The following is a 25,542-nucleotide window of genomic DNA, read 5'->3' on the forward strand; positions in this document are numbered from 1 at the left end:
AGTTCGTCCAAAGCTATTGAAGGGGACTGCTTAAATATAATTCAATAAGATATTACTACGCTCATCGTCGATGGCATTGTCTCCTGTTGACTTGCAGACTTTATATGGTACAATTTAAGCTGGGATAATATACTTTTGCTTTGCTTTTGCTTTGGAGGGCAACTGCCCTCCGAAATATGCAATGGTTTTTTCTCATCTCCTGTGCCCCTAAAAGTGCTTCACAAATTTTGTATGTTGGGCAATTTAGCCAATGCAGCAACCTAAGCCCATCCGACAAATGAAAAATTAACCGTTTTGGTAATCGAATTTATTGCCTATCTGTTAAAATGACCTATTGAAAACACTAAGCATAATTATTTAAATTTTATTAATTATTTGTAATTATTGATTGAGAAACTCAATACACTCTATATGCAATTATTAAACCATAATTTTTTATGTGTTTGATATTGATATTATTTGTTTTTCCTATTTATCGAAGTAAATACCAAAACATCAACAAAAAAACGAATGCAAATTTGTTTTCGCCTCATCTATAGCTCTGTGGTTGCCACGCCCCAATATTTGCGCATACGACTCTCATGCTCGTTGTATCCATCCTCATCGAGTTCCTCCTCATCCAGAATATTGTGATCTCTCTCCTGGGTAACAGTAAAATCATATTCCAAATTGCAGGGCATGCGACGCTGCAGCGATCCAAAGTAGGCCGCATGGGGTCCACCACCCAATTTGGCATAGGCATCGCGGGCTTTCGCATCAAAGAGATTGTAGCCATAGCTGGGCGACTGTTGGAAGGATCGCATGCTGCCAAAGTGTTCGGTGGGTAGCTGCTTCATCTGCTGGTAGGCGCCCAAAGGCTGCGGCAACTGAGGCGTGCTGCTCGAGATGAACTTGTTGGTCACATTTCTAATGAGACTCGACTTCAGATCGTTGCAATCGGCAGCTGTGAGATTGGCTGCAGGCAGCCGCTGCTTGGAAAACGATTTGGATATGGTGTTCAGCTCCTTGTCGAAGAGGAGCTGGGTGTTCTGCTCCAGCATGTATTCCCAGCATTTGAATTGCTCCTCAGACAGCACCGACTCCGTCTCGTCCAGCATTTCCAGCTGTTGCTCCTCCTGCAGCACGCGAGCATGTGCCAAAATGAACTCATCCTTGGCCACAGTACTCACTTCACTCTCAACGAATTCTTTTTTCAGTAACTCCGGATTGCTTTGTCCACTGGGCGAACTGCGGCCCACAAGCAGCTCCTGTTCCAAGTTGCGATGCCGGCAGGCATTGCTCCTATCGCAACAGGTGCGTTTGCTCACTGATAAATGGGGCGGTTGAGGGGAGATGAGCGCTGGTTTCTTTCTCACACTCTGCTTGAGCTCCCGTATCAGATGATCCACATCGGTGCTCAGGTGACTGAAGCGTATCACAATCACACTCAGATTCGCTGTGGCACCAAAGCTCTGTGCAATCTCCAGCAGCCGCTTGGCCGCCAGCAGCGCATTCTCCTCCTTGCGTATCTCTCGAGCCGCACGTCCAATGTCCATGACGGACCACAGCTGATCATTGCCCAGCACCAGATACTCATCGTCGTTGCTCAGCGTTATCTAAGATGGGAATATATAACATTAATAATATTATCTCGCTCATGTCAAACAAACTGAGGTGCTTAGGAATTTTCGCATGATTTTAACGATTTCCTAGATATAATCAGTAGCTGAATTCATAATGTCACAATGAAGATGAATTCTGCCCCTTAGCCAGAAGAATATGTAGTATCCTAGTATCTTTAACATTGGAAGACCTCGAAACCCTCAACCAGATAAAAATTCTTGAAGTCGTGCAAGAATAAGAAAGTTGCATGTCGCATGAAGTTCCCAATATTTGAATTAAGTCTTAATTTGCATAATATATTAGACCTGTATCTATTACACATCTTCTGTTTTAAGTACACTTAAGTAAATAGTATTCCTATTTTATGTGTCTTAATAGTGCTCACCTCCAGCAGTTGTGGATCGGGCAGGGTTTGAGTTTGAGCCCGCTTATGGCTGTCACAGTGGGATTCGGACTCTGTCAGTCGCAGGTGGGTTGTGCGTCGCACCAGATACGCATCGAAGTAGCCGATGTGCACCAGACGGAGGACATAACGCTTCGATTTGAGGGCACGCACCTTTGCCGGCTGGCGGAGCAGGTGGAAGAGTGTGGCGCTGCTGAGGCAACCGCCGCACTGTCGCTGCGCCGACAGCAGGGTGTACTTCAGATAGTCGTTGAGGGGCGACTCCTTCAGCGTTTGCTCTTGCTTCAAGAGACTGGGCACCAGCTGGGTCATCCGCTGTGCCAGACGCACATCGCTCTCCGACTCGAACATACCAAATAGCGCTTCATCCGTATTGTTATAGTGCCCCGCACGCAACTGGCTCACCAGCAGCTTGCGCAAATTGCCTGGCGACTCGGCAAAGCCCAAGGACCAAGGTATCGCTTTGGTCTTGTACGGTGATTTGTTAAACTCCACGGGTGGACGCCTTGTGCTGGTTGGCAACGCGGCGCGATTGTTGCCGGAGACATCGACTAGGCTCCAGACGCGCTGACTCTGCGTCTGGCAGACCTTCAGTTGCTGCTCATCCACCTGCAGCTGCTGATTGCCGGACAGGTCCAAGTACTTGAGATTGCGCGATGGTACCAGCGACAAGAGATTAATGCGATCCAGATGATTGTGTGCCAAATCCAGTATCTTCAACTTGTTCAGCTTGGCCAGCTGCGGTGTGCTCAACAGCAGATTATTGCAGCAGCGCAGCACCTTCAGTTGACTCAAGCTGGCCACCTGATCCGGCAGCTGCTGCAGCATGTTACCCGATAGCACCAGCACCTCCAGTTCGGGCCAGTTGCGCACACACTCAGCGGGCAGCACACCGATGCGATTGTGGGCGAGGCGCAACACTTTCAGCCTGCCCGCATGCAACAGTGGCTCGAATATGTTATCGTTCAGCTGATTGCCCGTCAAGCAGAGCTCCTCGAGTGCCGCATTGTTGTTCTGCTCGTAGCGCGGCAGCTGCGACAACCGATTGCATGAGGCATTCAACGCGCTCAACTGCGAGTTAGTCACAGTGAAAAAGTTCTCGGGCAACCGTTGCAGCTCGTTGCTCTGCAGCTGCAACTGCGTCACGCTGCAGAAGGCCTCCGGCAAATAGTCGAGCTGCTGCAGCGCATTGTACGATAGATTGAGGGAGCGCAGGCAGCTGATGCGATAATTCCTCAACAGCTCCTTGATGTGACTCAGATGATTATGCGGGGCAGCGAGTGTGCTTAATGCCACACAGCCACCAATCCATTGCGGCAACGTGCTGAAGTAATTGTCCGAGATGTCTATGTGCAGCAACTTCAAAGGCACAGTTTTCGATATCGAAATGCTCTGCAGACCTTTAAAACATAGAAACAAAATATGTTTAAAAATATGTAAATTATGGGACAGACTCTAATGGGAGATGAGATATGTTAATGGAGTAACTCACTGTTCCTAATACAATCTTCAACTTTAATAGCTTTGAAAATGCAGAACAAATATAAGTTTAATGTTTGCACCAAAGCCTGAGTTCAATTATATAAAAAAACAGGTTCAAGATTCGATTTCGTAGGATGCATAAATATGCGAATAGTAAAATAGTTAATTATTGGAAGCGATGCTTAAAATAATGTGTGTCTCTTATAAAACAGCTTATCAAATATATTTGTAGCTAGTTTTAAATACTTTAAATATACATTTTGTTGGTTTTTTATTTTTATATAAAGAAGTTTTGAAACTACACAGCTGAGTGAACGGGATTCGAAATTAATTGGAATGTAAAAAAAAATTTAAAAAAAACCTTTAGTTGGGAGCAAGAAAACAACATATTTAAATATAAAATGAGGTCAGCAAACAATAAACAAATTAAACTACCTAAATTGGTCAGCAAATTCTATCCAGAATACATTTCTGAAAAAAATTGCATTACTTACAGTTGTGATCCGCTACAAGGGTCTGCAGATTGGTGCCATTTATGATGAGCTCAATTAACTTGTTGCGACTGCATTTCAATGTTTCCAGTTGGGCCAATGTACTCAGATCCAATACCTCCATTTCATTTTCGCACACCTCCAATTGGGTCAAGTACTGAAAAAAAAAGCAAGTAAATTCATAATGGAAATCGAAATGAATATAATATATATCTATGCTTACATTATAATTGCCAATCAAAATGCTGCCGCATAATTGGTTGCCCTTCAAGCTGAGTTTCTTCAATGGGGGACTGTCATTTGAGCTCCCTTCTGGCTTTTGGCCAACGATGGAGCCGTTCTTGATGGCCAACTCAGAGGCGCCTTGGCTATCGTTGTTGTTACTGTTACTGTTATTGTTGTTGTTGTTGTTGTTGTTGTTGTTGTTGTTACTGTTCTTGTTGCTGCTGCTGTTGCTGTTGTTGCTGTTGTTGTTGGTATTCTCGTTGGCAGTACTGGCCGTAACTTTTAATTTCGATTTGTTTACCTCAGTCGTTTTCTTTACGGCCTTAAGCATTGTTTGTCTACGTTTTCGTTTTCCCTTAACACTCGACGTGGGAGGAGGAGAGGTCCGGAAGGTAACAACTTACCACACTGCATGCATGAACGAGCACGCTGAGGCAAAACGGCCAAAAACTTACTGCATACACAGGTAAAATTGATGTTAAAACAAACCGAAAATTATGAACAAATTATTGTTGTATTTATAAACCAATAAACAAATCATTTCACAAAATACCACATATCATATTTAGTTCTTAGGCAATCGATTTTTAATCAAGCATTCAACCTGTTAAAATTATGGGTATTTAAAAGAGCGGATATCTTCAATCTTCTTCTTGGACACAACAATCTACACCGGATCCAGGTCTATGCACAACTGAAGACTACTTGCCGTTACAACAAGCCAAAACTGATACGCTTGAGAGAACTCCTCAGTTGCCTTTGCTCTTGTTGGTGTTGCTTTTGCTCCCTCCATATGAGCATACATAAATACATACATATATACAGACATACAAACATACTTGGATTTTTTTCCATTGGGTTCGTTGCCATACTACCTCGTTGACTCTAAGCAGCTTTTGGTTGGTGTATACCACACCAGATCTCTGGCGCAACCATTATTTCTTGCTTTTATCCAGCTGAGTATCAGAAATACAGTACACATTCCCTATAAATAAATACCTATTCGTATAATATAAAAAAAATGTTGAGTTGAACACATATAAATTTGTTTCCAGTTCACTCAACGATTTTCATAAGCTTTTGTCCATCGATCCAAACGATTTGAAAGTTTTCAATAAAAAAGTAAGAAATGCGAAAGGAAAAGTAATATTTCATTTACAATACTTTCTCATAAGCAAAGCTCCAACTATCTCTATCTTATCAAGCGATCCTTGAAACTAGTTCTCATAATATACCATAAAAAGCGTCTGAATTTAATATATTTATTTTGTTTTCGAATTCACTCAATGATTTTGTTCATCGATCCCAATGATTTGTAAGATTAAAAATAAAAGGAAAAAGATTTGAAATTATAAGTCAAATATACTTTAAAACACTTTCTCTTAAGCAAGGCTACCGAACCCGATCCTAAAGGCAATATCTTGGATCGAACCGTGCTCTTGCTCTTAAGCTAACTGTAAGTATGGCTTACTGTACACAAAAGTTGATCAAAGTCTTAAACTTTCAGTGCCTCATCGGTCAGTTTTCACTGTACTTTAAAAGGGGTGCTCGCTAAAAGTAACGTAGATGATACTGCGCTATTCGAATAGGGTTTCTGTGTGTATTTCAAAGGTGCACTCTGCATGGAGTTGGCAATCTCGAATGCTCTCTGGAGAGCACGAGCTCTAGATTCATACTCACCATGCACTGTTTGTCTCGGAATAGTTATACATAATTATGGTCTTTACAAATATGTATATTCCCACTTAAGATTGACACATCTCGGTTTAACAGTGAACCTGCTAGTTTAGACATACTATTAGATGTATTCCGATTTTCAAGGTTACTTTTAGATGTGGGGGTATAAATAAAACAGTTGTTTTGTGGCTTTGTGTTTTTTTTTTACACGAATTTAAGAAACAATTTGTTTTTATTTTTCACTGAAATATAATAATCGTTTGTCATGCACTTACGCATTAGCAGAAACTCTTTAATAATGTATTTCATTTCATTTCAATATTGTTTTTTTCTGTTTTTTTCCTATTTTATTTTTTTTTTTAATGTTTTTTGCTTCCATAAAAAAGGTAACAACGTTTTTACATAACGTAACCAAAAAACGCAGGCATTTAAGTTCTAACTGTGGGCGAGTTTGGCGTGATCTTTACCATTACATAATTCTCAACTTGGCCATATAACTATATAAGTATACATATACAAATTCATATATATATATATATATACATATATATATTGTTTTGCATTACTTATGGTCAAGTACGAGGTTATACTAAGAGAAAAAAAATAATGTGAGTTTTATACATAACATACGGCATATTCAAGTATTTGTAGGGTGTGTGTGTTTCTGGATATATCATAATCTATATAATACAATGTAAAAACCAATGCTAAAATCTGATTAAACCAAGGAGCAGCAAAAATAAATAGTAAGAAAAAATTAGTTATAATTAGATTAATAGTTAACGTTAACTAAGCACATTTTTCTCTCTCTCTGTTTTTCGTACACTCTCTCAACTTTGAGTGAGTGTGTAATGTGTCCGTGTCTGTGTCTGTGTGTGTGTGTGCTACTATTCATTTTGTTTATACACATTTTTTTATTTAATTGTTTTTTTTTCTTTTTGTTGATTTTTTTGTTTTTTTGTGGTATTTGCTAACGTTTTATTGTAATGCTACTTTTTTATTTTGCTTATCTTTCTTGTTTTTGCATTTATTCTTGTTTTGTTTTTACCTTAAATTATAGTTTTTCCATACAAATACGCACTCAATATAATTATTTGCATTTTTTTTCTTTTGCAATACGGATGCGCTATTTGAATTGCGTGAAGTCCTTTTGCTATTTCTCTTTTAATCATCCTTACAAATTTCATTAAATTTTAATAGTTGCTACATTTATCCGCTGCTTCTGTAAATTGTTATTTGCTTCGTTTTTCTGTTTGTCTATTGCTCTTTTTGCATACAACTTAGATGGTATAAATATTCATTTTTTGGGAGGGGGCGCGTTACACAAAAGATATAATATTTTATATATTAATATGTATATATATATATATAACTACAGTTACTGTCTGCAAATTTCCCCTGTGGTGCGCAAGGTTTGTTAATTATTTTGTTTTTTTTAATAGGCGACTTGTTCTGGCTAACGCAATTTTGCAAAAATTGGGCTTAAACAACTAAGAGACGTGGCTAAGGCGTGAAATTTGATTTCCCGCACTTTTACAAACGTTTATAAATGTTAAATTGTGTAGGTAGTTAATAATTATAATAAATGTTAATTATGTATCAATTATTTATATATAAATGTAGTATATCATACACATATGATATTTGTATATTATATGTTTATTATACATGGCCTATTTGCCCATGCTGGTCAATGCAGCTGTTGCCGCCGTTGGCGTTGTTGCTGGCACATTCTTGAGCATGCTGCCCACATCCTTGTGTCCCTCGGTCACGACAAGACCATCGATGCTGCTGCCACTGTTTGTCTGGCTGTAGTCCAGCTTGTAGTTGGCACTGCGCGTCACATCCTCCATGGACGCCTCCTGGCACTCCCGACCGGTGTGCGTCTGTGAGCCGCAATTGTAGCAGGAGATGATCTTCTGGGCCACAGCACTGCTCGCTCCAGTTATGGGACAGACACTTAACGTACTGTACGGCGTTGTTGTTGCCAACAATTGCTGCTGCTGTTGTTGCTGTGACGTAGGCGTTTGCGTTTGCACTGTAACCGAATTCGTACTGACGACGGGCGCCGTGTTGCGGCCAATCTGCCCGGCCGTCACAGCTGTGGGCGCCCCTGTGGGCGTGGCGGTAACGGGCACGGGCGGATAGGCCAATCCGGCATGATATGCCGGATACATCAGTTCACCGTTATGTGGCGGCAAGGTAAAACGAAACGAGCCGTGCAACGTATGTGCCGGCGGCGGCGCATGATGCGGCTTTATCAACGTAGGAGGCGGACCACGCCCACTTGCCGTATGATATGGATATGTGGCTGCATTGTAAGCTGTCGGCGGTTGTTGTTGCTGTTGCTGTTGTTGCTGCTGCTGTTGCTGCTGCTGTTGCTGCTGCTGTTGTTGTTGCTGCTGCTGTGGCTGCAGCATCACCGTTGTCGTGGGCACTGTTACTGCAGATGGACTAATAAGCAGCGCTTGCTGCTGCTGCTGCTGTTGTTGTTGCAAGGCCTGAGCATCGCTTGGATTGCTTGTCGTATATATTTGCTGATAGCTCTTCTCCACACCATTGCGTCCATTTAAGCGATGCTGCAGACTCAGTTGCTGCTTGCTAAGATGATGTTTTTGCTGCTGCTGTTGCTGTTGCTGCTGATGATAATTGGGCACAATGCCTACTGTATGATTGGTCAGCGGCGTTGGCGTTTCCGGTGGCGTTGTCTCTCCACAGGAACCATTCGAGCAGCCCGACTCGCTGCTGGTCGTTGCGGCACTTTTACTGGAATTGATTATCCTCGTCGCAGCGCTGCCATCGTCACTTATATGCATATTATGCATCGTCTGGGCAAGTGTGCTCGCCTTGATGTAGTTGTTCATCTGATAGTGCTGCTGCTGCTGTGTTTCCTGACTTACCGGCGACGGTTGCTGCTGCTGGTGTGCGGGGGGCATGTAGGCATTCGCATTGATACGCTGTTGTGCCCCACGGGTATAACTTGCGTTGCGTATAATACTGGACAAGCTGGCGCCGCTGGTGTTGCCCCCGCCGTCGCTGATATTCTGCAAGAATGCATAAAAACATCAATTTAATTGCAAGAATATAATAAATTTAATTACAATAGATAAATGTCCACTTAAGCCGGGACAGAAAGTGCTTAGAGCTTCCCCAAGCAAGGGAACAGTAAAGGAACAATCGTTTCACATATTAAATGGCTTTGTAATATGACAAAAGAAAAGTATTTCAAGGATTTAAGATATTAATTGTATGTTTGTATCCAATGATAGCTATATCCGAATTTTTAAATTAAATAGTAATCCACTTTGCAAAGGATGTTCGCAAATGGAGCGTTACGCATTCGATTCCGGAAGATCTGCTCTGCTCTTGAACCTACCTCGTCGAAATGCTTGACGTGCTGTGTCGTCAGATTAGCGTCCACGGACGTTGATGTTGGTGGCGGTGGTGGTGTTGTCTCCACGGAGGGTCGACGAGCATTTTTAGCGCTGCCAGCCAAACGCTGCGGCAAACTGCGCATTTGTAGCTGTTGTTGTTGTTGCTGTTGCAATGGAACGCTGCCGCCGCGATCACGCTGCGGGCTGGTGGTGCGACTGCTCGATGGCGATGACTGCTGACTGCTTAGCATCGGCGAGCTGGCTTGTGGCGGTGGCACCTGATGATCCAGGCTCTGTGGCCCCTGCTGCTGCGGCGGCGGCACTGCATATATATTGCGCATGGACCATGCATTCGCCGCCGCTATGGCATTTGTGTCCGCTGGAATGGTGATGTTGGATTGCATCAGATGTTGCATGCCGTCGACTTCAGATCCCGGCGGCATTAGCTGCAAGTGCAAATGTAAATAGAAGTGAATGATTTAACATGTTAGGAATAAGAACACATATTATTATGTATTATGCAAGCAAATAATACATTTTTTTGTGTTTATTATTAAATAAATTATCAAATAGGGATAGATTTAGTTGTTAAATATTTGACGCATCTTCTGAATAGGTTTTCTTGACAAGCATTATTTCTAATTAATTGGGAATTCAACAACAACAAACAACAAAAGGAAACTACAAATTTGTTATGATTCGAAGCTCTTACCTTGGTCCAAGGCTGTGGAAACATCATCGGCGTTGCCACCTGCTGTGTTTGCATTAATTGAACCATGGGATGATGAAAAGGCGGTGGTGGTGGTTGCTGCGGCTGCTGCTGTTGTTGCTGCTGCTGCTGATGCAGCAAGTGTTGTGGATGCTGCGCCGGCTGTGGCTGTTGCAGCAGCTGTTGTTGTTGTTGCTGCTGCTGCTGCTGCTGGTTGATGATTTGTGTTTCCTTGATTTTGGCCAAAATTTCAGCACATTTGGTGTTCTGATGGTATGAGAACACCGGATGCCTGGCCGCCATTGTATAGACGAGCAACAGTTCCAAAAACGCATCCTGATCGTTGATGCAGGCGAAATCGCGTTCGCCCCAACATTCCAGGGTGCGAAAAATTTCGCTAACACAATTGCGATTACAGGCGCGAATCAGTGCTAAATACAGCGCCATTTTGCGGCGTATCTTTTTATCAGTCGGCTCTCCCTTCTGGCAGTTGTACATGTCGGCAGCAAGATCCTGCGGATTATTCGCGCGCAACTCCATGCCGCGCAACTCGGGCGAATCGCGTCTGCCAAGATCCTCGAGGCATGTGCCCAGAAACCGCAGCTCGAACGGCAAACATGCCTCGAACAATGAACACATGGTATCGATGCGATTGTAGCTCTCCAGAGTCTTAAACCACTGCAGGACGTCTTTTGGACAAATCATTTCCAATTTTGTTGTGGCACGCACGCATCTACTATACTAACTAAAGTCGAGCCTGGAGTGTTTATATAGATGTATTTATGTTTGCCTCTGTATGTGTGTAAGTGTATATGTGTGTGTGTGTGTCTTTGTATGTGTGTGTGTGTGTGTGTCTTTATGTGTGTGTATGTGTATGTTTGCTTATGTGTATAGTCGGTGTATAGTGGCTGCTGCTCTAGTTACGTGTGGTGGGTGCAAAAACCACAACAACAACAAAAACAACAATACACTAAAATGTCGTCTTGTATTGAGAGGCAGCAGCTGCTCTGTTGCTCCACTCTCCACTCGCTTCTCTTCTCTCTGTGCTCGTTGCTGTGGCGGCAACTAATTAATTTTTACGCACGTTTTTTTCTATATTTTTTTCCTGTTTCGTTGTTGTTTTTCTCTATTCTTTTTTTTTTTTTTTTTTTGCTTCACAAAGACGTCGATTGCTGGTGGTGGTGCTGCTGCTGCTGCCCACTACTAGTTGTCGCATACATTTGCGGGCGCTGCTGCACCAATGTGGCCAGAGAGACTCCACACAAAAATCTACTCGCTACTCAAGTTGATTCGACGACTCGTCGCTGGCGCAGTTGGCTGTGGCTGTGACTGCTGCTGCTGCTGCTTACTTGCATGTAGTTTTTTTTCTTTACTACACGCTCACTGCACACACTCTTTCAATATTGATGCGATGAGAACTTTATCAAATTCATACTTTCATGCATTTGCATACACTTTGCAAATTAATTGCCGTTGTGTGTGTGTGTTTTCACAAATTTTTTACTTTCTGCTCCAAGAATAATGCAACTACATAGGGTTGTTGATATTGCAAAGATGTATCGATGTCTTATAATTTCCGATACGTATCTATTTTATCAGCGTGCCTACCTATCGATAGTTCAATGCCGCCACAAACTATATTTTTGCTCCCAATTAATTATTATTTATTCGGAATATTACACTTACTACACTATTATGCCTTAAGTCAATGCATATATTTTTGGAAGTAAAAATGAAGTAATGGATATTAATCGGATGAGGGCTACAAATTTTACTTTTGTTGTTAGACAACACTCACAATGCACACCTTACAACATATCGTTTAAATATTACGATTTTTGCGATATTTCACGGTGATAATTTCAATGCTTAAAAAATTTAAAAAATGTTCCAATTTAAAAAAGAATTTTAAAAATTTGCCTTCTAGGTATGCAACAATGGTATTAAAAAAATTAGCGAAAGACGTATAATGTATTAGTCCGAATTTGATACAACTTATCCAGATTTAGTTCCAGTGAGTTGTTACAGAATTTTTCAAATTTAATTTTATTATGATTATTAATTCATTCGCGACACAACTATGAAAAATTAATGTATTAATGCATAAGAATAAACTGCAGCGTGTGCTTAGAAACCATCCTCATCATCTTCAGCCATCTCCTTGGCCAGCTCCAAATCCTGTTGCTCACGCTCGCGTCTCTCCTCGGCACTCTCCAAGTCCTTGCCATAGGATTTGGGTGGATAGCGCATCGCCTTAACGCTCTGATTGTGCAGATTAAGGCAAAATGAGATGCGTTCATGGAACGCCAGTTGTGGCTCACGAGTACTATAAATATCGGTGCTCTCCTTGCTGCGCATATAGTTCTGAGCCGGATCCAGAGTCGCCTCAATAACACCATCGCGTATAGCTTTCGAGACAATAAACTCGGCATCTTCCGCTGAGTCCAACACCAAACGTTTGGCGATGTCCTTTGGCGATATGCGGGAATAGGAGAGTCCAATGGAGCGTATTGCCGTCTTGATTACATTGTGTCGCAGCCGAATGATTAGAGTGAATGTGTGATCCAGTTGGAACTTGGGTCCAAACTGTGCGACAACATCGCCGAAACGCTTCAGATTACCCAACCGAACAGCCTGCGTGAGCTGGAAATACGGTGTCAGGGATTGGCGCAGCCCAGCCTGGCGGAACACCACACGCTCCGGTATGTTGCCCAGCAACAGCTCCACCACAATTATCAATTTCTGCACCGTCTGGCGGAAGCCAATAGCAGCATGTTGTGGTGATTTACGCAAAGCCTGCACAAGATGCTTGTGGGCATCACTGTACTCCAGCTTGGCGGCCTTGATGCGACCCAAATAGTAAAGAAACCGCGCCCACTCATTATTGCTAGCGGACTCCGGATAGACAGACTTCTTGACCAGCTTGTCGGCCTGATCGTACAGCGCATAGTGGAGGTAGTTACGCAGCAAGCAATTGAGGAGGACAGCCTGGCCCTCGAAATCGTTGCGCAGCGTTGCAGTGCGGAGACGGGCGTGCAGAAAGGCCCGGATGCCTTCCAGTCCGTTATTCAGCTCGGCGACGCGTGAGTAGTAGAAATACGATTTGGCACCAATTAAATCCAAGGTGCGACGATTCTGTATGGATATTTTGGACATCAGTGCATCGGAGCAAGTACCAGCACGCTGCAAATCGCCAGCATCGATCAATTTGACCAGCAGCAGCAAATAGAAATAGGCATCCACTTCGGCAATGGGCGCCTTTGTGGCCACTTGCTTCTTGGCCACATCGGGCAATTCGGTGGCATCCTTCTCCAGGGCAGGCGTCAACGCCAAGGCGCCCTCGCGCTCAGCTCCAACTGGATAAATGGTTTGCGCCAAGTTGCGGAAGACGACGCCATTCAGCTTACGGCGAGTGTTGGGCAAATTGCGCAGCACACGCAAAATAAAGCTAAGGAAAGATTGTTAAGTTATTTAAGTGGAATGCAGCCAAAAGTTTATGTAGTCAGTTGGAGATTAGAATCCTTCTTATAACAACTACTGTTATTAAGTGCTCGAATGGCTTCCAAATATAATATATATATATTTAAATATATATACAAAATATTAACATTAAAATGGGACTCGAAGTATTCTAACTATCCAGTGACCACTGCTCTTGTTATTATTAATATATTTGTCCACTCACCGTGATTCCTTGGAGGCAACAGACTTTTCAATCTGACGAATTTGCTCGCGTATTTCTTGAACGGCGGCGAGGTCTTGATTTTTCTTCTCATCCGCCAACGTTTCCGCCGTGGCGTCCACCTCCATTTCTACATCGTGTGTTGCAACATCAGCAGCATTTGTCATTTTTCAAGCACTTGCAATTTGCGTTTCACTACTGTTTATGTTTTAAATTATTTTTCACAGAAATCGGCATCCAAAATTGCCAAGTAATGCCAGGCTCTAGAGATGAGCGATTATTCAGACATACAATTTAATCGTGAGTAGTTAAAAACGCACTTATCGATATCTTACTGTTAGCATTCATTAACATAACATTAACAGAACATTTTCGCTTCTTCTTTTACCACAAGCCCGCTCATCAGCTGTTTATCACACTGAACGTTATGAGATTTCATAGTGATGTATTTTTAAGAAATTATATAGACTCAACGTTCAATTATTAAATAGTGAATGAAAAAATCTATCTAAATATGCTACGTAGCAGACATGTTATGCGTCAGTTGCAGCTGCCACTACAGCGTGCCTACTCAACGGGTAGTAATCCATCCGATGGCAAAGATCCCGAGGATCTACATCCAATTCGTCGAACTTTTCGATTGCTTGGAAATGATATGCTTAAGATCAAGGAGTTCTTTGTGCCAACTGCTGAAAAATACAAAGATGTCCCTAAACCCATCGCAACGCAAAGCAAATTCAAATTTGGAGGCGACAAGGGACTCGACGACGAGTTTCAGACTCACTGCGATGTCCTGATTGTTGGAGGTGGCGGCATCGGTAGCTCCATTGCCTTCTGGCTGAAGGAAAAAGCGCGCAACGGTCTCAATGTAGTTGTTGTTGAAAAAGACGAAAAGGTAAGTTACTTTTGAATTGCAAAAGATTACTGTTAAATATATTCGTTCACCTCCAGTATACTAGATCCGCCACGCGGGTGTCCCTTGGTGCACTAACGCAGCAGTTCTCGCTGCCCGAAAACATACAGATGTCACTGTTTGGTGCCGAATTTCTACGCAATGCACCGGAGCACTTTGGCACCGATATACCCATCCAATATACCCCACATGGACAACTGGTGCTCGCCGGCGAAGCGGATGCTGACATGCTGAAGCAGACGTCACAACTGCAAAATGAGCTGGGCGCACGCAATGAGCTGCTGACCGCTGAAAGATTAGCGTCACGTTTTCCTTGGCTCAATACTAAAGACGTCGCACTGGGCTGCCTTGGCCTGGAACGGGAGGGTTGGTTCGATCCCTGGGCGCTGCTAACAAACTATAGACGCGGTGCCCTCGGCTATGGTGGTCATTTTGTGCATGGCGAAGTCGTTGATTTTGTATTCCAAAATCAGGACGACATCATTGTGACGGGCGATTCCAGCGCCACTGAAGGCAGCTATCAGAGTCTGGATCAGGTTGTTGTACAAATGGCAGATGGTGCTAAGCGCACCATAAAGTTCGCTATTTGCATTATCGCAGCGGGCGTCGACTCCGGAAATGTGGCCAGACTGGCGCACATTGGCCGGTCTTCAGGGTTGCTGAGGGTGCCATTGCCCATTGATGCGCGGAAGCGTTATATGTACGAGCTTAGTGCGCAGGAACGCGATGCTCCTGGCATGGCAATGCCCATGATACTCGACACGAGTGGTATATTCATACGCAGGCAGGGCTTGGGTGGCCATTACATATGCGCCCACAATGGTCACCTGTGACATGATGATCCCAACTGTAGAAATCTCGATTATTTTCATTCGAAGATTAGACCTGAGCTTGTCAAGCGTCTGCCCGCATTTGAAACGGCCAATGTTGTGAATAGCTTTGCCGGCACTTACGACTACAACGTGTACGATGAGAACGGCATTCTCGGCCCTCATCCGTATTACCACAATCTGTATATTGCCACCGGTTTCAGCGGGCAGGGCATCCAGCAGTCGCCGGCTGTCGGTCGGGCCATCGCCGAGCTTATTATGGACGGACAGTTTCGCACCTTGGATTTATCACGTTTGAGCTTCGATAGATTAATTGTGGACAAGCCCATGTATGAGTTTAACGCGTTAAATTAAATTAAGTGCAACTTACTGCAAATCAAAAACAAAAAAATTTAAATGAATAAAAAAATAGACAAAATAATTAAAACATAACATAACTGCCCATAAATTAGTCAAGCATATCCAATTGTTATGAATTTAAAATTCATATTTTTAAAATCAGCTTTAACCACTTTCTCTATTAAAAAAAACGCTTAGAATAAATATAAATTGAAAACACATTTGAAATTTGATTTTACAAATCATAATTGATAATAAAAAAAACTTGTGATAGATTGTGGATAAACACTTGAATAACAATGAATAGAACACTTTAAATTAAATGTAATTTATTACACCAATTAATACAAAATCAAACCGAATTTTAACTAGGAAACACGCCAACAACACAATTACTATTTAAATTGCCCAGGTGTTGGACCAAAAAGACCGCCGCCCTGTTTACTAGCTGCACGCGATGGCGCAAAGCCCAACAGCTTCTGGATGTTTTGGCGTATCGACATCGTGCACAGGATGTAGAGAAATATGAATGAGCAGTCGGTATAATCATCACCAGACAGATTCCTGTGGCTCAAACCCTGTATCCACGAGATGGGTGTGAAGGGCAGTTGGGCCACGACGCGTCCATCGAATATGCTGTTGAACATGCTGAGCAACGCTGTAAATGCGAATCCTGTGGCAAACATGGACTTCATCTTGACCAGCGACAAGTCGCGATTGTTATTCTTCAATTTCTCCTCGAAACGTTCGAGTTTCTTCTTAACCGATTTGTCCAACGAATCGCCATGTGTCTCCTTTTGGCGCTCCACTAAAACGTAATTGGCAACTGATTAATGACCTAATAATTAATATCGGCAGCTACTTACACTTCTTGCTCTGTTTATCAACCTCGGTTTTTAGCCGCTGATATTTCTCGGTACGGTAGACCAGCACCCAGGTTAGTCCTATAAGATAAATGAATACGTGTCCACTTTAAGTTTTTCTGCATTGTGATTATTGATTGCTCGGGTTTTAAGTACTTGCCTTCACCTAAAAACGCTGTGCATATTGATATAAATACAATTAAAAACGTGTCGGACCACATTTTTCACACCTTTCCACAGTAAAATTTTAATGAATTAATTCGATAGCGATGAACGCAAATATTGCTTTAGCCCTGTTAATGTTATCGAAATGCAGTCGTGCAAAGTATCGAACGCGATACTTGGTTTTTCAGTTAAATACGAATTTATATATTGGAAGCGGTAAATGTATTTAAAATTGTTTAAAATATATACAGTATATCAGACCTTATTTCGACCAGTGTCTAGCAAAAATTGTAATTGCCTGTTATTAACTAATTATACATTATTTTTCAAAAATTCCTAAGACCTATGGCAGGTACATACATGCACAGTGTCTCACAGTTCAACTGGAACAGCGCCTAGCAAAAAAGTTAATTGCCTGCCATAAACTAATTATACATTATTTTTCAAAAATTCCTAAGACCTGTGGCAGGTACATACATGTATATTAACCACCAAAATGAATATATGACCCCAATAAACTGGGGTTTCCCCGCCTGCCAGGTCGGGTTATGTAAAAAAAACGTACCTCAATTTATGGTCAAAGCTTATTTCGAACAGTTACATTATGGACACCTGGGTGCCATAAAACCCGGAGTTTTTACGTTAGGTTGAATATTTTCGGTATAAATAGACCAATCCTTCATAGTCAGCTCAGTTATATTCTGCATCTAGGGTGCAACGAGCCAGCAAGGACTATGGGCAAACGGACTACCATTGAACAACGGAAACTCATCCTGGAACACTTCAAAATGGGATATTCACATCGCCAAATAGCTGAAATGGTAAATTTAAGCAAGTCAACTGTATTCAACATCATTCGGCGCTTCGTCGACGAAAATCGGATAGCTGACAAGGGCAGAATGGCACCAAACAAGATTTTCACCGAACAGGAAGAGCGGAGGATCATCAGGAAAATAAGGGAAAATCCAAAGCTATCGGCTCCAAAACTGTCTCAACAGGTGCAGGAAGAAATGGGGAAAAAGTGTAGTGTGGAAACTGTGCGCCGTGTTCTGCGCAACCATGACTTCAATGCACGAGTACCACGGAAGAAGGCCTTTATAAGATCAAAAAATAAAGGGACTAGGATGACGTTCGCCAAAACCCATTTGAACAAGGATTTGGAGTTCTGCAACACAGTCATATTTGCAGATGAGTCCAAATTCAACATTTTAGGTTCGGATGGACGGAATGATGGGTCCAATACTGATCCGAATCCCAAAGACTCAAAGGCAACATCCATGCACGACGACGGAGAAAGAAACAAATTGGCATTTGAACACTTAGCGTTCGTTTCCTTGTTTAAATTGTATAGCACTTTAAATTTTTTGCATTACACTGGTCAAAATAACATCTGAGACACTGTATATGCGCTACACGAATCTCTTTTAAATATTTATTTTATATATATCTATAAATTCAAATGGAAAACGATATCAGAAGTGGAGTTAACAAATTAATAAATTTGTAAATACTTTATATTTATATTAGTATATTAAATTCAGAATTGCTTCCAGCTAATTTATATATTACTTACAGAGAATAAAGAGACAAAAGTTAAATTTTGGCATGGTCACAAGCTTGCCATCTGTGAAGTAGTTATATTTAAGTTCTTTAAAATTTCAATTACAATAATTCATTTAATTAATTTGCATTTGCTGCTTGAATATATAGTTATGTATATTATAGGCGAGCTTAAACGCGGCTAGAGTTTTAGGACTCCAAACTGAGACAAATCCATGTGTCACTTGCCTGCCGCCTGATGTTGTTCTTGTTGTTGTTGTTGTGGATGCGCGCTGTAAAAAGCTACATTTGGGAAAGAAATCAAATCAAGTTATGTATATATGTAGGTATATATATAAAACAGCAAATAGAGAAAAGGGGAAAAAAAGAAATTTAAATCTCAATGTTATTCATCTTTCTGAGTGTTTGCGCAAAAATATTCAATTCGAAGTTGAGCTTAACTTCAAATGGAATATTTTCACACAGAACATTCTCAAAATGGCAAAAATAAAAATGTGAGGGCTTTCATGAGAGCCCCACGAAATGAATCGCTGCTGCTTCTGCTTGCTATTATTTTGTTTTGTTGTTTTCTCTTAAAATTTGTTGTGGTGACTTCATTTGTTTTTGTTTTATTTTGCTTGTTCATTTAGTTACTGCCTAGTAACGCCGTCGCTCCCGATCGCGACTGCGCGAGCGTCGACGTTCATTTGAGCGATTACGACGTGTATCCCGCTGACGATCACGATCCTTTTCGCGCTCCTTATTACGCTCCTCGCGCTCCTTAATTCGCTGTTTGTGTTCCTCAATGCGCTTCTGACGGAACGCCTCCTTTTCCGCGATCTACAGAAAGAGTTGCAGAAGATTTAGTCACAAATTGGAGTGCATTGTTCTAGTCAATACATCACTTACAGCTTCCGGCGTGAGGGGCAACCAATAAATGCATGGCGTGCCCTTAGTTTTGCGAAATAGGTCATCTAATAGTCTGATGGGTGGTTCATTTTCCTTCTTTCTCGATTTCAGTGCTGCCCGAAAAGAATCTTAATTCAGTAAATGTATTTACAACGATGTGTGATCTTTTGCTTACCTGGGGATCCGCTCCTGCTGCGACCATGCGCAGGATGATCAGGGCGTTCACGCTCCCGTTCGCGTCCTCCGCGTTCTCGTTCCCTTGATCGCTTACGATCCTGTCCACTGCGCTCGGCATCATCGCCGCCTTTACCTCGATCGGATTCACGCAATCTGGCGTCAACGCGCTCCTTACTGCTGCGGCGCCTATCATTACTTGACTTGTCGCGCTCATTGGGCTCCTTCTTGCCCACATCCCATTCGCGAACCGGACGCACCGGCTGTGATTATAAGAATTTTTGCAATTAGTTACATATGTGTTAAGCCATAATTTATAAGTTGCTACCTTTTTTTCACTTGCATCCAATCGTGACCAAGTGTTGCCCGAGTGTTGATTATCTCTGGTATTATCCTGTGGATACTTGGGTGCCTCATTCTTTGTCGTTTGTATGGCTCGATCCATGTCAGTGCGGCTACCAAAGTCAACATTCAAACACTTGGGATTCGAGACCGGCCAACGGACGCCATGCAGTGCGTGACGTGTCTCAATGGCTTCGCTGTTGGATAAATTATGGATAATAATTATGTTAGTCCACGTATTGGATAATTATGAGCCATAAATTAAATACACTTGCAGACAGATTGACAATTTTTATCCATATTTCTACTTGAAGTAAAAATTATCTTCAAGATTTCACTAACAAAGAAACGGAAATGGACCTATGGACTTGAAGAAATAGACTTCATGGGGAGCTGAGCTGTCTATTTCAATACAATATAAATTTCGTGCTAAAATTGAACAACCTCTGCATGTGTGTAATAAACGAATAGTATGAAATCAAAAAACGTACTCCTCTGTGGCATATGCAACATAGCACTTGGACTTGATGCGATCTATCCAGAAGCCATCCTCATCAATTATCTTGCCAGTTCGCGCCAGCAGTCCTTTTAGCTGCAGCACCGTAAAGGGACGCACCAGATTGGTAATAAATAGAACGTGGCTGGCCCGATTGCGCGCTGGACTGGGAGAGCGGGCAACGGCAACGCCACCAGCAGCATTGGAAGCAAGTTCGACGGCTGATTTATTTGCACCCAGTGCCGCCGTTGGTGTGTCCTTCTCATTCGGCTTGGCTTGTGGTTTCTGCTGCTCGTCATCGGTCGCGTTGCCCTCGTCGCGATCTTTGATAACGCGCAACTCGGGCGTCAGCGAATGCTCGTCCGTATCGTGGTCGCTGGTGACGAGGCCCTCCTCTTCCGACGATGATTCCAACTGCACATCGCTAAGCGGCACCGGATTCACCACGTCGGCAATGATGTTTTTCAGCGAATCCGTTGAAATGGCCAGCACCGGTGGAGCTCGATCCGCCACCTTTTTGCTCAGCCATTTGCGTTTACGTACGGAACGCTGTTGCGCCACATATTCCTGTTTATCCTGGTTGGATGTCGGCTCTGTTGCTGGCTCGACACCTGCCTTGTGATTCTCAGTGTGTTCATCGCTTTTGACTGGTTTGACTGGCTTGTTGTCATCCGTTTTGGGCTTCTCTGCCTGTTCCAATCTCTCAGAGTTCCTTTCTTCCACGTCCTCTGTTTGAATTTCTAATACATCGCTTGTGGTTTTTAGATTGTCCTCATCCTTACTTGCTGTAAAGCTTAAAGAAGAAGCAACTTTTACCTCTTCCACGCTCCGTTCGCCAGTGGCACATTCATCCCGGTTGCTGTTGCTATTGCTGTTGGTGTCCTTGCCCGTGTCCTGTCCTCCGTCAGCTTGATCATCATCATCCTTCGGATTCTCGGGTGCCTTTACTGCATCTTCTTCTTCCTCTAGAACTTTCTCCGGTTTAATTGGCTCTGCCTCTGGCTCCTTTTGCCGTTGTTGTTCGGCCAATTGTTCATCGGGTTCCTTTTCGGCCGATAGATTGTTATCGATATCGACGTTGTTGTCGCCAGCAGTTGTCTCCGAGCCATTTTCCATTTCCTCGGGTATTGTTTCCACCTTGCGCTCGCCACTCTTCTCACGCTGATTGCTAGCGCTATTACGCTTCTTGGGTGTCGTGCGTGTGTTGCGGCTTTTGCGCACTGGCGATGCCGCTGCCGCCACCGCATGTTCCTCGCTTGAGGCGCGTTCAGTGCGCTCCTCATTGATTTCTTCGAGTATTGGTGGCGCTTTTAATTCATCTGGCTTCTCGACTGGCGTCTCATCCTCGGTTTTCTCATTTTCCGATACCTTCAGCGATCGTCTGCTGCGGCGTGCCGGCAACGGTGCTGGCGATGAAGATTTTTTTCGCTCGCTACGACGTCTCATAGCTGTGAGAAAAAAATGCTTCCCGCACACTTATGCCACTGATGAAAACACTCGAGTTAAATGCTATTGCACTTGTTTTTAACTACAGCGGTACCCGATTATATCAAACGTACAATTCTTGGCTTATTTTGCGGCGCGCAACCTTTTTGATTGCTTGTAAAAGAAAATTTTGGTTGCCAGCGAAAAGCGTCAATCCGCCATCAATAGGTAGGGTTGCATTTTGATGCAAGCTATGCTTCGCGAGTGTCACCTATCGATAATTTTGCGAATTTTCAGTATCGATTAATAGAAAAATCCTATATGAGGTGAAGGCAATATTGGCTTTACTTGGTAGTGCGACAAGAATGTTTTTTTATAAATGCCAGTATTTCTAGACCATAATTATTTACCAAGCTATTTAGTGAATTCATTGAAATATAACAATTATGATCAACTATCCCAACACTTAACTTATATAAATATGAACAAAATACAAAGAAAAATGTTTAAAAAAATGTTCTGATAAATCAATTAATTTGTTTTTAGTTTACATGAGTATTTTGCCAAAGCGTTTGGCGACACTAATTTATCTGTAACTGTCCCCTCTTTACAACACTGAATTGACTCATATTTCGTAATTGAGCAGCAGAAACAAACGTATTTTGCGTACCCAGCACAGAAATTTAATAAATTAATTGTACAATGTATTAAATTCAAAATGATGGTAAAGAATTTTTGTAAATTGACACAAATCTTGTGTCGCCTGCGTTTTGTGCGTCCCAATGAATTTTCAATTGTCAATCTGCATAAGAAACAAACGCCGAGTTACGCAAAACAAACAAGATCATTATGCACTTTTTATAACTGGCAGCAGGAGCAACGCTCCTCGGCACATCCCAACACTGGCTTAATATTTACGGCTGCGTTTAGCTTCAACTTATTTAGCAGCGGCGATGGCAAAGACGCAGAAGAAACGCCCGAAACGAAACTGGTGAATACCATAAAGCGTTCGATAATTTGTATACAAAACGAACAATATGATAAAGCCGAGCAGATGCTGCATCTCTCACTGCGTATGGCCCAAGACCTGCAGTCATCCCATGGAATTACCTACGTCTACGATATAATGGCCAATCTTGCCATGGAACGCGAACAGTTTAAAAAAGCCGAGAAGTTATTCGTGGATGTGATGAAGCGCCTGATGTCCGATGGGCACACAGAGGACAGTCCCAAGATTCTGCACATCAGCTCGAAAATAGCTCATATGTCGCAGCTACAGGGTGAACTGGAGAAGAGCTTTCAGGGCTTCACATGGACTCTGCAACGCCTTGCCAAACTGGTAAAGGAAATGCCGAAAGACAATGATATACTAGAGCTATATGGCCTGACAAAAAACTGGTATTGAAGGTTGTTCCATGCTTCCTTACAACCAAAAATAACCAAAAGCTTAACACACTAAATTAAAAATCAACTTTTTTGTTTAATTGGCTGCAGGTTTGGACAGTTGCTGATGAAGCAGGGTAAATACACGGAGGCAAAGAATCTATTTAAGGAGGCCCTTGAGATCCTCGTCGAAGTCTATGGTACCCTCAATGATGCTTCGGTGACCATTTTGAATAATATCAGCGTAGCTTACGTTAATGTAGGTCTATCAGCTCATCCAATCGCTTAACATATGCATACAACTACAATATTTAATGTAATAGCTGGAAAACTACACCGAGGCGAAGGAAACGCTTTTGCATGCCCTGTCCATAGCCAAGGAGCTGAAGGATGCTACCCAAGAGGGTGTCATACAAGCCAATTTGGGTCTGGTCTACCTACGCGAAGGTCTACTAAAAGAGGCGGAAAAGTTTTGTAAGCTCGCCTGGAAACTGGGTAAAAGTCACAAGAACGCTGACGCAATAGAGCAGGCTGAGTATTGTCTCAACGAAATCAAGTCCAGCATAAATCGCTAGGAGTGGAACGGCGCAGTTATTGAAACATCCACACCACATCCATTGTTAATCATGTACAGATATTTTTACAAAGGTTTTGTATTGTTCAGATAACCCTGAAAAAGCGCAAGTTATAAGCTCTGTATTAATATATATTGCAGTAGTGCCTCCCAAATTAGTTGATTATTTTAATAAGCAAACAATTTGAATTGCTGAAAGCCTATTCAATTCTGAGCCACAAATAAATATTTCGTGAAAATATTGTAATTTCATAGTTAAGGCGACTTTTCAGCAAATGAAAATTGCGATTCATAACACAATTTTTGTGAGTTTTTTCTTAATTTTAATACAAACTGTTAGATTCCCAAATATGTTTGGAAGTACTATTGGGCCATATATATTTGTTTAATCACACCAAATATTTTAGTTGCTGAAACAAAGCTATAATTAGCTGCACTGTAGTATCAATTATTCAAACTTAGCTATAACGATCATGAGCCCAACGCCTGTCAGAAGCGCAAAGATTTCCTTCAAGGATTGCTTCAGCTTCGTCGACTCCTCCAGCAATTCGGGCAGCACACTAACCGTGGCAATGTATATGAAACCACCGGCTGTAAACGGTAGCACCCAGGGCGCCGAGCTGCCGTCGCTGCTCCCTGCACCCACCAGAGCCAGCGCAGTGCCCGCCAAAGCGCCCAGCGCTGTCACCAATTGGAGCAGCATGGCCTTGCGGCGTGAGCAGCCGGATTTGATGAGTATGGCGAAATCGCCAATCTCGTGCGGCACTTCGTGCAGCAGTATGGTGATGGTAGTAACAATGCCAATGCTGTTGCCTGCCAGATAGGAAGCACCAATGGCCAGACCATCAGTGAAATTGTGCGCAAAGTCTGCGGCCAAATTCAAATAACCAGAAATTTCCACTTCTCCCTCGTCATCATCAGTTGTCTTGGCAGCTGCCTTCGGTTTCGGTTTTGACTTTTTCTTATCCCCCGCCCCAGTCTCCTTCTCCTTGACAACGGGTTTTGATGCGCTGTGACTGTGTCCATGTCCACCAGATCCGTCGCCTCCTTTAAGTATGCGCACTAATTTCTCAACAGACAGAAAGGCAACAATGCCACCGAGCACCCAGAGTCCAACGCTCATATCATGCACATGACCATGACCCTCGCCCTCGGCTTCCTCATGATGATGATGATCGTGGTCATGGTCGTGGCCATGCTCGCCGTGACTGTGCGGATGCGTGGCATGTGGTATCAAATGTAGAAAAGCATCGCCCAGCAAACCACCGGACGCAAATGCTAGCAACACTTTTAGTCGGGGTTTCATTGCCTCGCTATTATCTAATGGAATAATGTAGAGTAGCACGAAGGGAGCGGCACTGATAAGCAGCGTCGAGCCCATTGAGTGCATCCAAATGCTCTTCATATCTGTAAAACAAATAAAACGAACATTATAAAAGCCTTTAACAATTGTTTGCTTGTCTCAATCCATCGCTCACCTAATGACGCCGGCTTTTTATCATGTTGATCATGATCATGGTGGTGATGGTTGTGTCCATGATGATCATTATGGTCATGTCCGTGGTGATCATGATGATCATGATGGTCATGTCCATGGTGATCATGATGGTCATGTCCATGGTGATCATGATGGTCATGATCGTGGTCGTGATGATCATGGACTACCGGCGGCGCATTCTTTGCATCAAAATTTTCATTTGCTTCGCGGGAGTATTTAAAACTGGCACCTTGACTCTGACATATTGCCGGCAGCGAAAGCAAAAAGGCTATCAGTAGGATGCCCAGTGCCACCTTTTGATAGAATTGAAACCTTGACGGCTGAAAATCCGCCAACTGTTTAGGCATATTTGTTAACTTTTCTTCTTCACACGCGTAAGTATTTTTGTAGTAATTGTGACGTGTGTGTTTTTTCTCTTCTTTGCTTTCTGTCCAAGCGATAACTACT

The 25,542-nt window shown here is 42.7% G+C and overlaps 8 protein-coding genes across 10 annotated transcripts; 2 read left to right on the top strand and 6 right to left on the bottom strand.

Annotated features, from left to right (window-relative positions):
- Positions 1-533: 533 nt before the first annotated feature.
- LOC6562041 (protein phosphatase PHLPP-like protein) lies at positions 534-4,637 on the bottom strand. The gene is made up of 5 exons (XM_032735760.2): positions 4,409-4,637; positions 4,202-4,357; positions 3,982-4,135; positions 1,988-3,405; positions 534-1,595 (listed from the first exon to the last, which is right to left on the bottom strand). Exons 1-5 carry the CDS (start codon positions 4,532-4,534, stop codon positions 534-536), a joined length of 2,916 nt encoding a protein of 971 aa, XP_032591651.2. The 5' UTR covers positions 4,535-4,637.
- A 2,240-nt stretch (positions 4,638-6,877) lies between these two features.
- LOC116805279 (probable serine/threonine-protein kinase yakA) lies at positions 6,878-10,778 on the bottom strand. The gene is made up of 3 exons (XM_032736303.2): positions 9,967-10,778; positions 9,257-9,700; positions 6,878-8,924 (listed from the first exon to the last, which is right to left on the bottom strand). The coding sequence occupies exons 1-3, from the start codon at positions 10,666-10,668 to the stop codon at positions 7,554-7,556; spliced, it is 2,517 nt and encodes an 838-aa protein (XP_032592194.1). The 5' UTR covers positions 10,669-10,778; the 3' UTR covers positions 6,878-7,553.
- Positions 10,779-11,935: 1,157 nt separating this feature from the next.
- On the bottom strand, positions 11,936-13,905 carry LOC6562040 (probable 26S proteasome non-ATPase regulatory subunit 3). Its single transcript, XM_001987906.3, has 2 exons — positions 13,649-13,905; positions 11,936-13,411 (listed from the first exon to the last, which is right to left on the bottom strand). The coding sequence occupies exons 1-2, from the start codon at positions 13,810-13,812 to the stop codon at positions 12,091-12,093; spliced, it is 1,485 nt and encodes a 494-aa protein (XP_001987942.1). The 5' UTR covers positions 13,813-13,905; the 3' UTR covers positions 11,936-12,090.
- Positions 13,906-14,025: 120 nt separating this feature from the next.
- LOC116805278 (FAD-dependent oxidoreductase domain-containing protein 1) lies at positions 14,026-16,079 on the top strand. Its single transcript, XM_032736302.2, has 2 exons — positions 14,026-14,540; positions 14,597-16,079. Exons 1-2 carry the CDS (start codon positions 14,160-14,162, stop codon positions 15,389-15,391), a joined length of 1,176 nt encoding a protein of 391 aa, XP_032592193.2. The 5' UTR covers positions 14,026-14,159; the 3' UTR covers positions 15,392-16,079.
- On the bottom strand, positions 16,040-16,842 carry LOC6562870 (calcium load-activated calcium channel). The gene is made up of 3 exons (XM_001987905.3): positions 16,751-16,842; positions 16,594-16,671; positions 16,040-16,535 (listed from the first exon to the last, which is right to left on the bottom strand). Exons 1-3 carry the CDS (start codon positions 16,809-16,811, stop codon positions 16,123-16,125), a joined length of 552 nt encoding a protein of 183 aa, XP_001987941.1. The 5' UTR covers positions 16,812-16,842; the 3' UTR covers positions 16,040-16,122.
- Positions 16,843-18,348: 1,506 nt separating this feature from the next.
- LOC6562348 (apoptotic chromatin condensation inducer in the nucleus) lies at positions 18,349-21,893 on the bottom strand. 2 transcript variants are annotated; one of them, XM_032736301.2, is made up of 6 exons: positions 21,032-21,126; positions 20,211-20,955; positions 19,706-19,916; positions 19,379-19,640; positions 19,204-19,316; positions 18,349-19,134 (listed from the first exon to the last, which is right to left on the bottom strand). In XM_032736301.2, the coding sequence occupies exons 1-6, from the start codon at positions 21,060-21,062 to the stop codon at positions 18,952-18,954; spliced, it is 1,545 nt and encodes a 514-aa protein (XP_032592192.1). In that variant the 5' UTR covers positions 21,063-21,126; the 3' UTR covers positions 18,349-18,951. The 2 variants fall into 2 exon arrangements, with proteins under 2 accessions (XP_032592192.1, XP_001987940.1); XM_001987904.2 differs by having other exon boundaries at positions 20,211-21,893.
- Positions 21,894-21,996: 103 nt separating this feature from the next.
- LOC6562347 (tetratricopeptide repeat protein 19 homolog, mitochondrial) lies at positions 21,997-23,752 on the top strand. 2 transcript variants are annotated; one of them, XM_032736715.1, is made up of 3 exons: positions 21,997-23,038; positions 23,135-23,282; positions 23,347-23,752. In XM_032736715.1, exons 1-3 carry the CDS (start codon positions 22,359-22,361, stop codon positions 23,596-23,598), a joined length of 1,080 nt encoding a protein of 359 aa, XP_032592606.1. In that variant the 5' UTR covers positions 21,997-22,358; the 3' UTR covers positions 23,599-23,752. The 2 variants fall into 2 exon arrangements, with proteins under 2 accessions (XP_032592606.1, XP_032592607.1); XM_032736716.2 differs by having other exon boundaries at positions 22,992-23,047.
- Positions 23,753-23,958: 206 nt separating this feature from the next.
- On the bottom strand, positions 23,959-25,535 carry LOC6562921 (protein catecholamines up). The gene is made up of 2 exons (XM_032736714.2): positions 25,076-25,535; positions 23,959-25,004 (listed from the first exon to the last, which is right to left on the bottom strand). Exons 1-2 carry the CDS (start codon positions 25,440-25,442, stop codon positions 24,046-24,048), a joined length of 1,326 nt encoding a protein of 441 aa, XP_032592605.1. The 5' UTR covers positions 25,443-25,535; the 3' UTR covers positions 23,959-24,045.
- Between the last annotated feature and the right edge of the window lie 7 nt (positions 25,536-25,542).

The sequence above is a fragment of the Drosophila grimshawi genome, unplaced genomic scaffold (genome assembly GCF_018153295.1).
Source record: "Drosophila grimshawi isolate 15287-2541.00 unplaced genomic scaffold, ASM1815329v1 contig_1377, whole genome shotgun sequence".
In the NCBI taxonomy this organism is placed as follows: Eukaryota; Metazoa; Arthropoda; class Insecta; order Diptera; family Drosophilidae; genus Drosophila; species Drosophila grimshawi.

Excerpts from the sequence above, each read along its gene's own strand:
- LOC6562041 (XM_032735760.2), bottom strand. The coding sequence starts at position 4,534 with ATGCTTAAGGCCGTAAAGAAAACGACTGAGGTAAACAAATCGAAATTA. Across the intron at positions 4,358-4,408 it reads GCAGCAGCAACAAGAACAGT|AACAACGATAGCCAAGGCGC; the intron begins AACAACAACAAC and ends AGTAACAGTAAC. Across the intron at positions 3,406-3,981 it reads CCTTGTAGCGGATCACAACT|GTCTGCAGAGCATTTCGATA; the intron begins GTAAGTAATGCA and ends TATGTTTTAAAG.
- LOC116805279 (XM_032736303.2), bottom strand. The coding sequence starts at position 10,668 with ATGATTTGTCCAAAAGACGTCCTGCAGTGGTTTAAGACTCTGGAGAGC. Across the intron at positions 9,701-9,966 it reads TTCCACAGCCTTGGACCAAG|CTAATGCCGCCGGGATCTGA; the intron begins GTAAGAGCTTCG and ends TTGCACTTGCAG. Across the intron at positions 8,925-9,256 it reads ACGTCAAGCATTTCGACGAG|AATATCAGCGACGGCGGGGG; the intron begins GTAGGTTCAAGA and ends GCATTCTTGCAG.
- LOC6562040 (XM_001987906.3), bottom strand. The coding sequence starts at position 13,812 with ATGACAAATGCTGCTGATGTTGCAACACACGATGTAGAAATGGAGGTG. Across the intron at positions 13,412-13,648 it reads GTTGCCTCCAAGGAATCACG|CTTTATTTTGCGTGTGCTGC; the intron begins GTGAGTGGACAA and ends ATCTTTCCTTAG.
- LOC116805278 (XM_032736302.2), top strand. The coding sequence starts at position 14,160 with ATGCTACGTAGCAGACATGTTATGCGTCAGTTGCAGCTGCCACTACAG. Across the intron at positions 14,541-14,596 it reads TTGTTGAAAAAGACGAAAAG|TATACTAGATCCGCCACGCG; the intron begins GTAAGTTACTTT and ends GTTCACCTCCAG.
- LOC6562870 (XM_001987905.3), bottom strand. The coding sequence starts at position 16,811 with ATGTGGTCCGACACGTTTTTAATTGTATTTATATCAATATGCACAGCG. Across the intron at positions 16,672-16,750 it reads CACAGCGTTTTTAGGTGAAG|GACTAACCTGGGTGCTGGTC; the intron begins GCAAGTACTTAA and ends TTTATCTTATAG. Across the intron at positions 16,536-16,593 it reads TGATAAACAGAGCAAGAAGT|TGGAGCGCCAAAAGGAGACA; the intron begins GTAAGTAGCTGC and ends ATTACGTTTTAG.
- LOC6562348 (XM_001987904.2), bottom strand. The coding sequence starts at position 21,661 with ATGAGACGTCGTAGCGAGCGAAAAAAATCTTCATCGCCAGCACCGTTG. Across the intron at positions 19,317-19,378 it reads CAGCAGGAGCGGATCCCCAG|CACTGAAATCGAGAAAGAAG; the intron begins GTAAGCAAAAGA and ends CTTTTCGGGCAG. Across the intron at positions 19,135-19,203 it reads TGCCCCTCACGCCGGAAGCT|ATCGCGGAAAAGGAGGCGTT; the intron begins GTAAGTGATGTA and ends CTCTTTCTGTAG.
- LOC6562347 (XM_032736715.1), top strand. The coding sequence starts at position 22,359 with ATGATGGTAAAGAATTTTTGTAAATTGACACAAATCTTGTGTCGCCTG. Across the intron at positions 23,039-23,134 it reads TATGGCCTGACAAAAAACTG|GTTTGGACAGTTGCTGATGA; the intron begins GTATTGAAGGTT and ends AATTGGCTGCAG. Across the intron at positions 23,283-23,346 it reads TCAGCGTAGCTTACGTTAAT|CTGGAAAACTACACCGAGGC; the intron begins GTAGGTCTATCA and ends TTAATGTAATAG.
- LOC6562921 (XM_032736714.2), bottom strand. The coding sequence starts at position 25,442 with ATGCCTAAACAGTTGGCGGATTTTCAGCCGTCAAGGTTTCAATTCTAT. Across the intron at positions 25,005-25,075 it reads TAAAAAGCCGGCGTCATTAG|ATATGAAGAGCATTTGGATG; the intron begins GTGAGCGATGGA and ends TTTGTTTTACAG.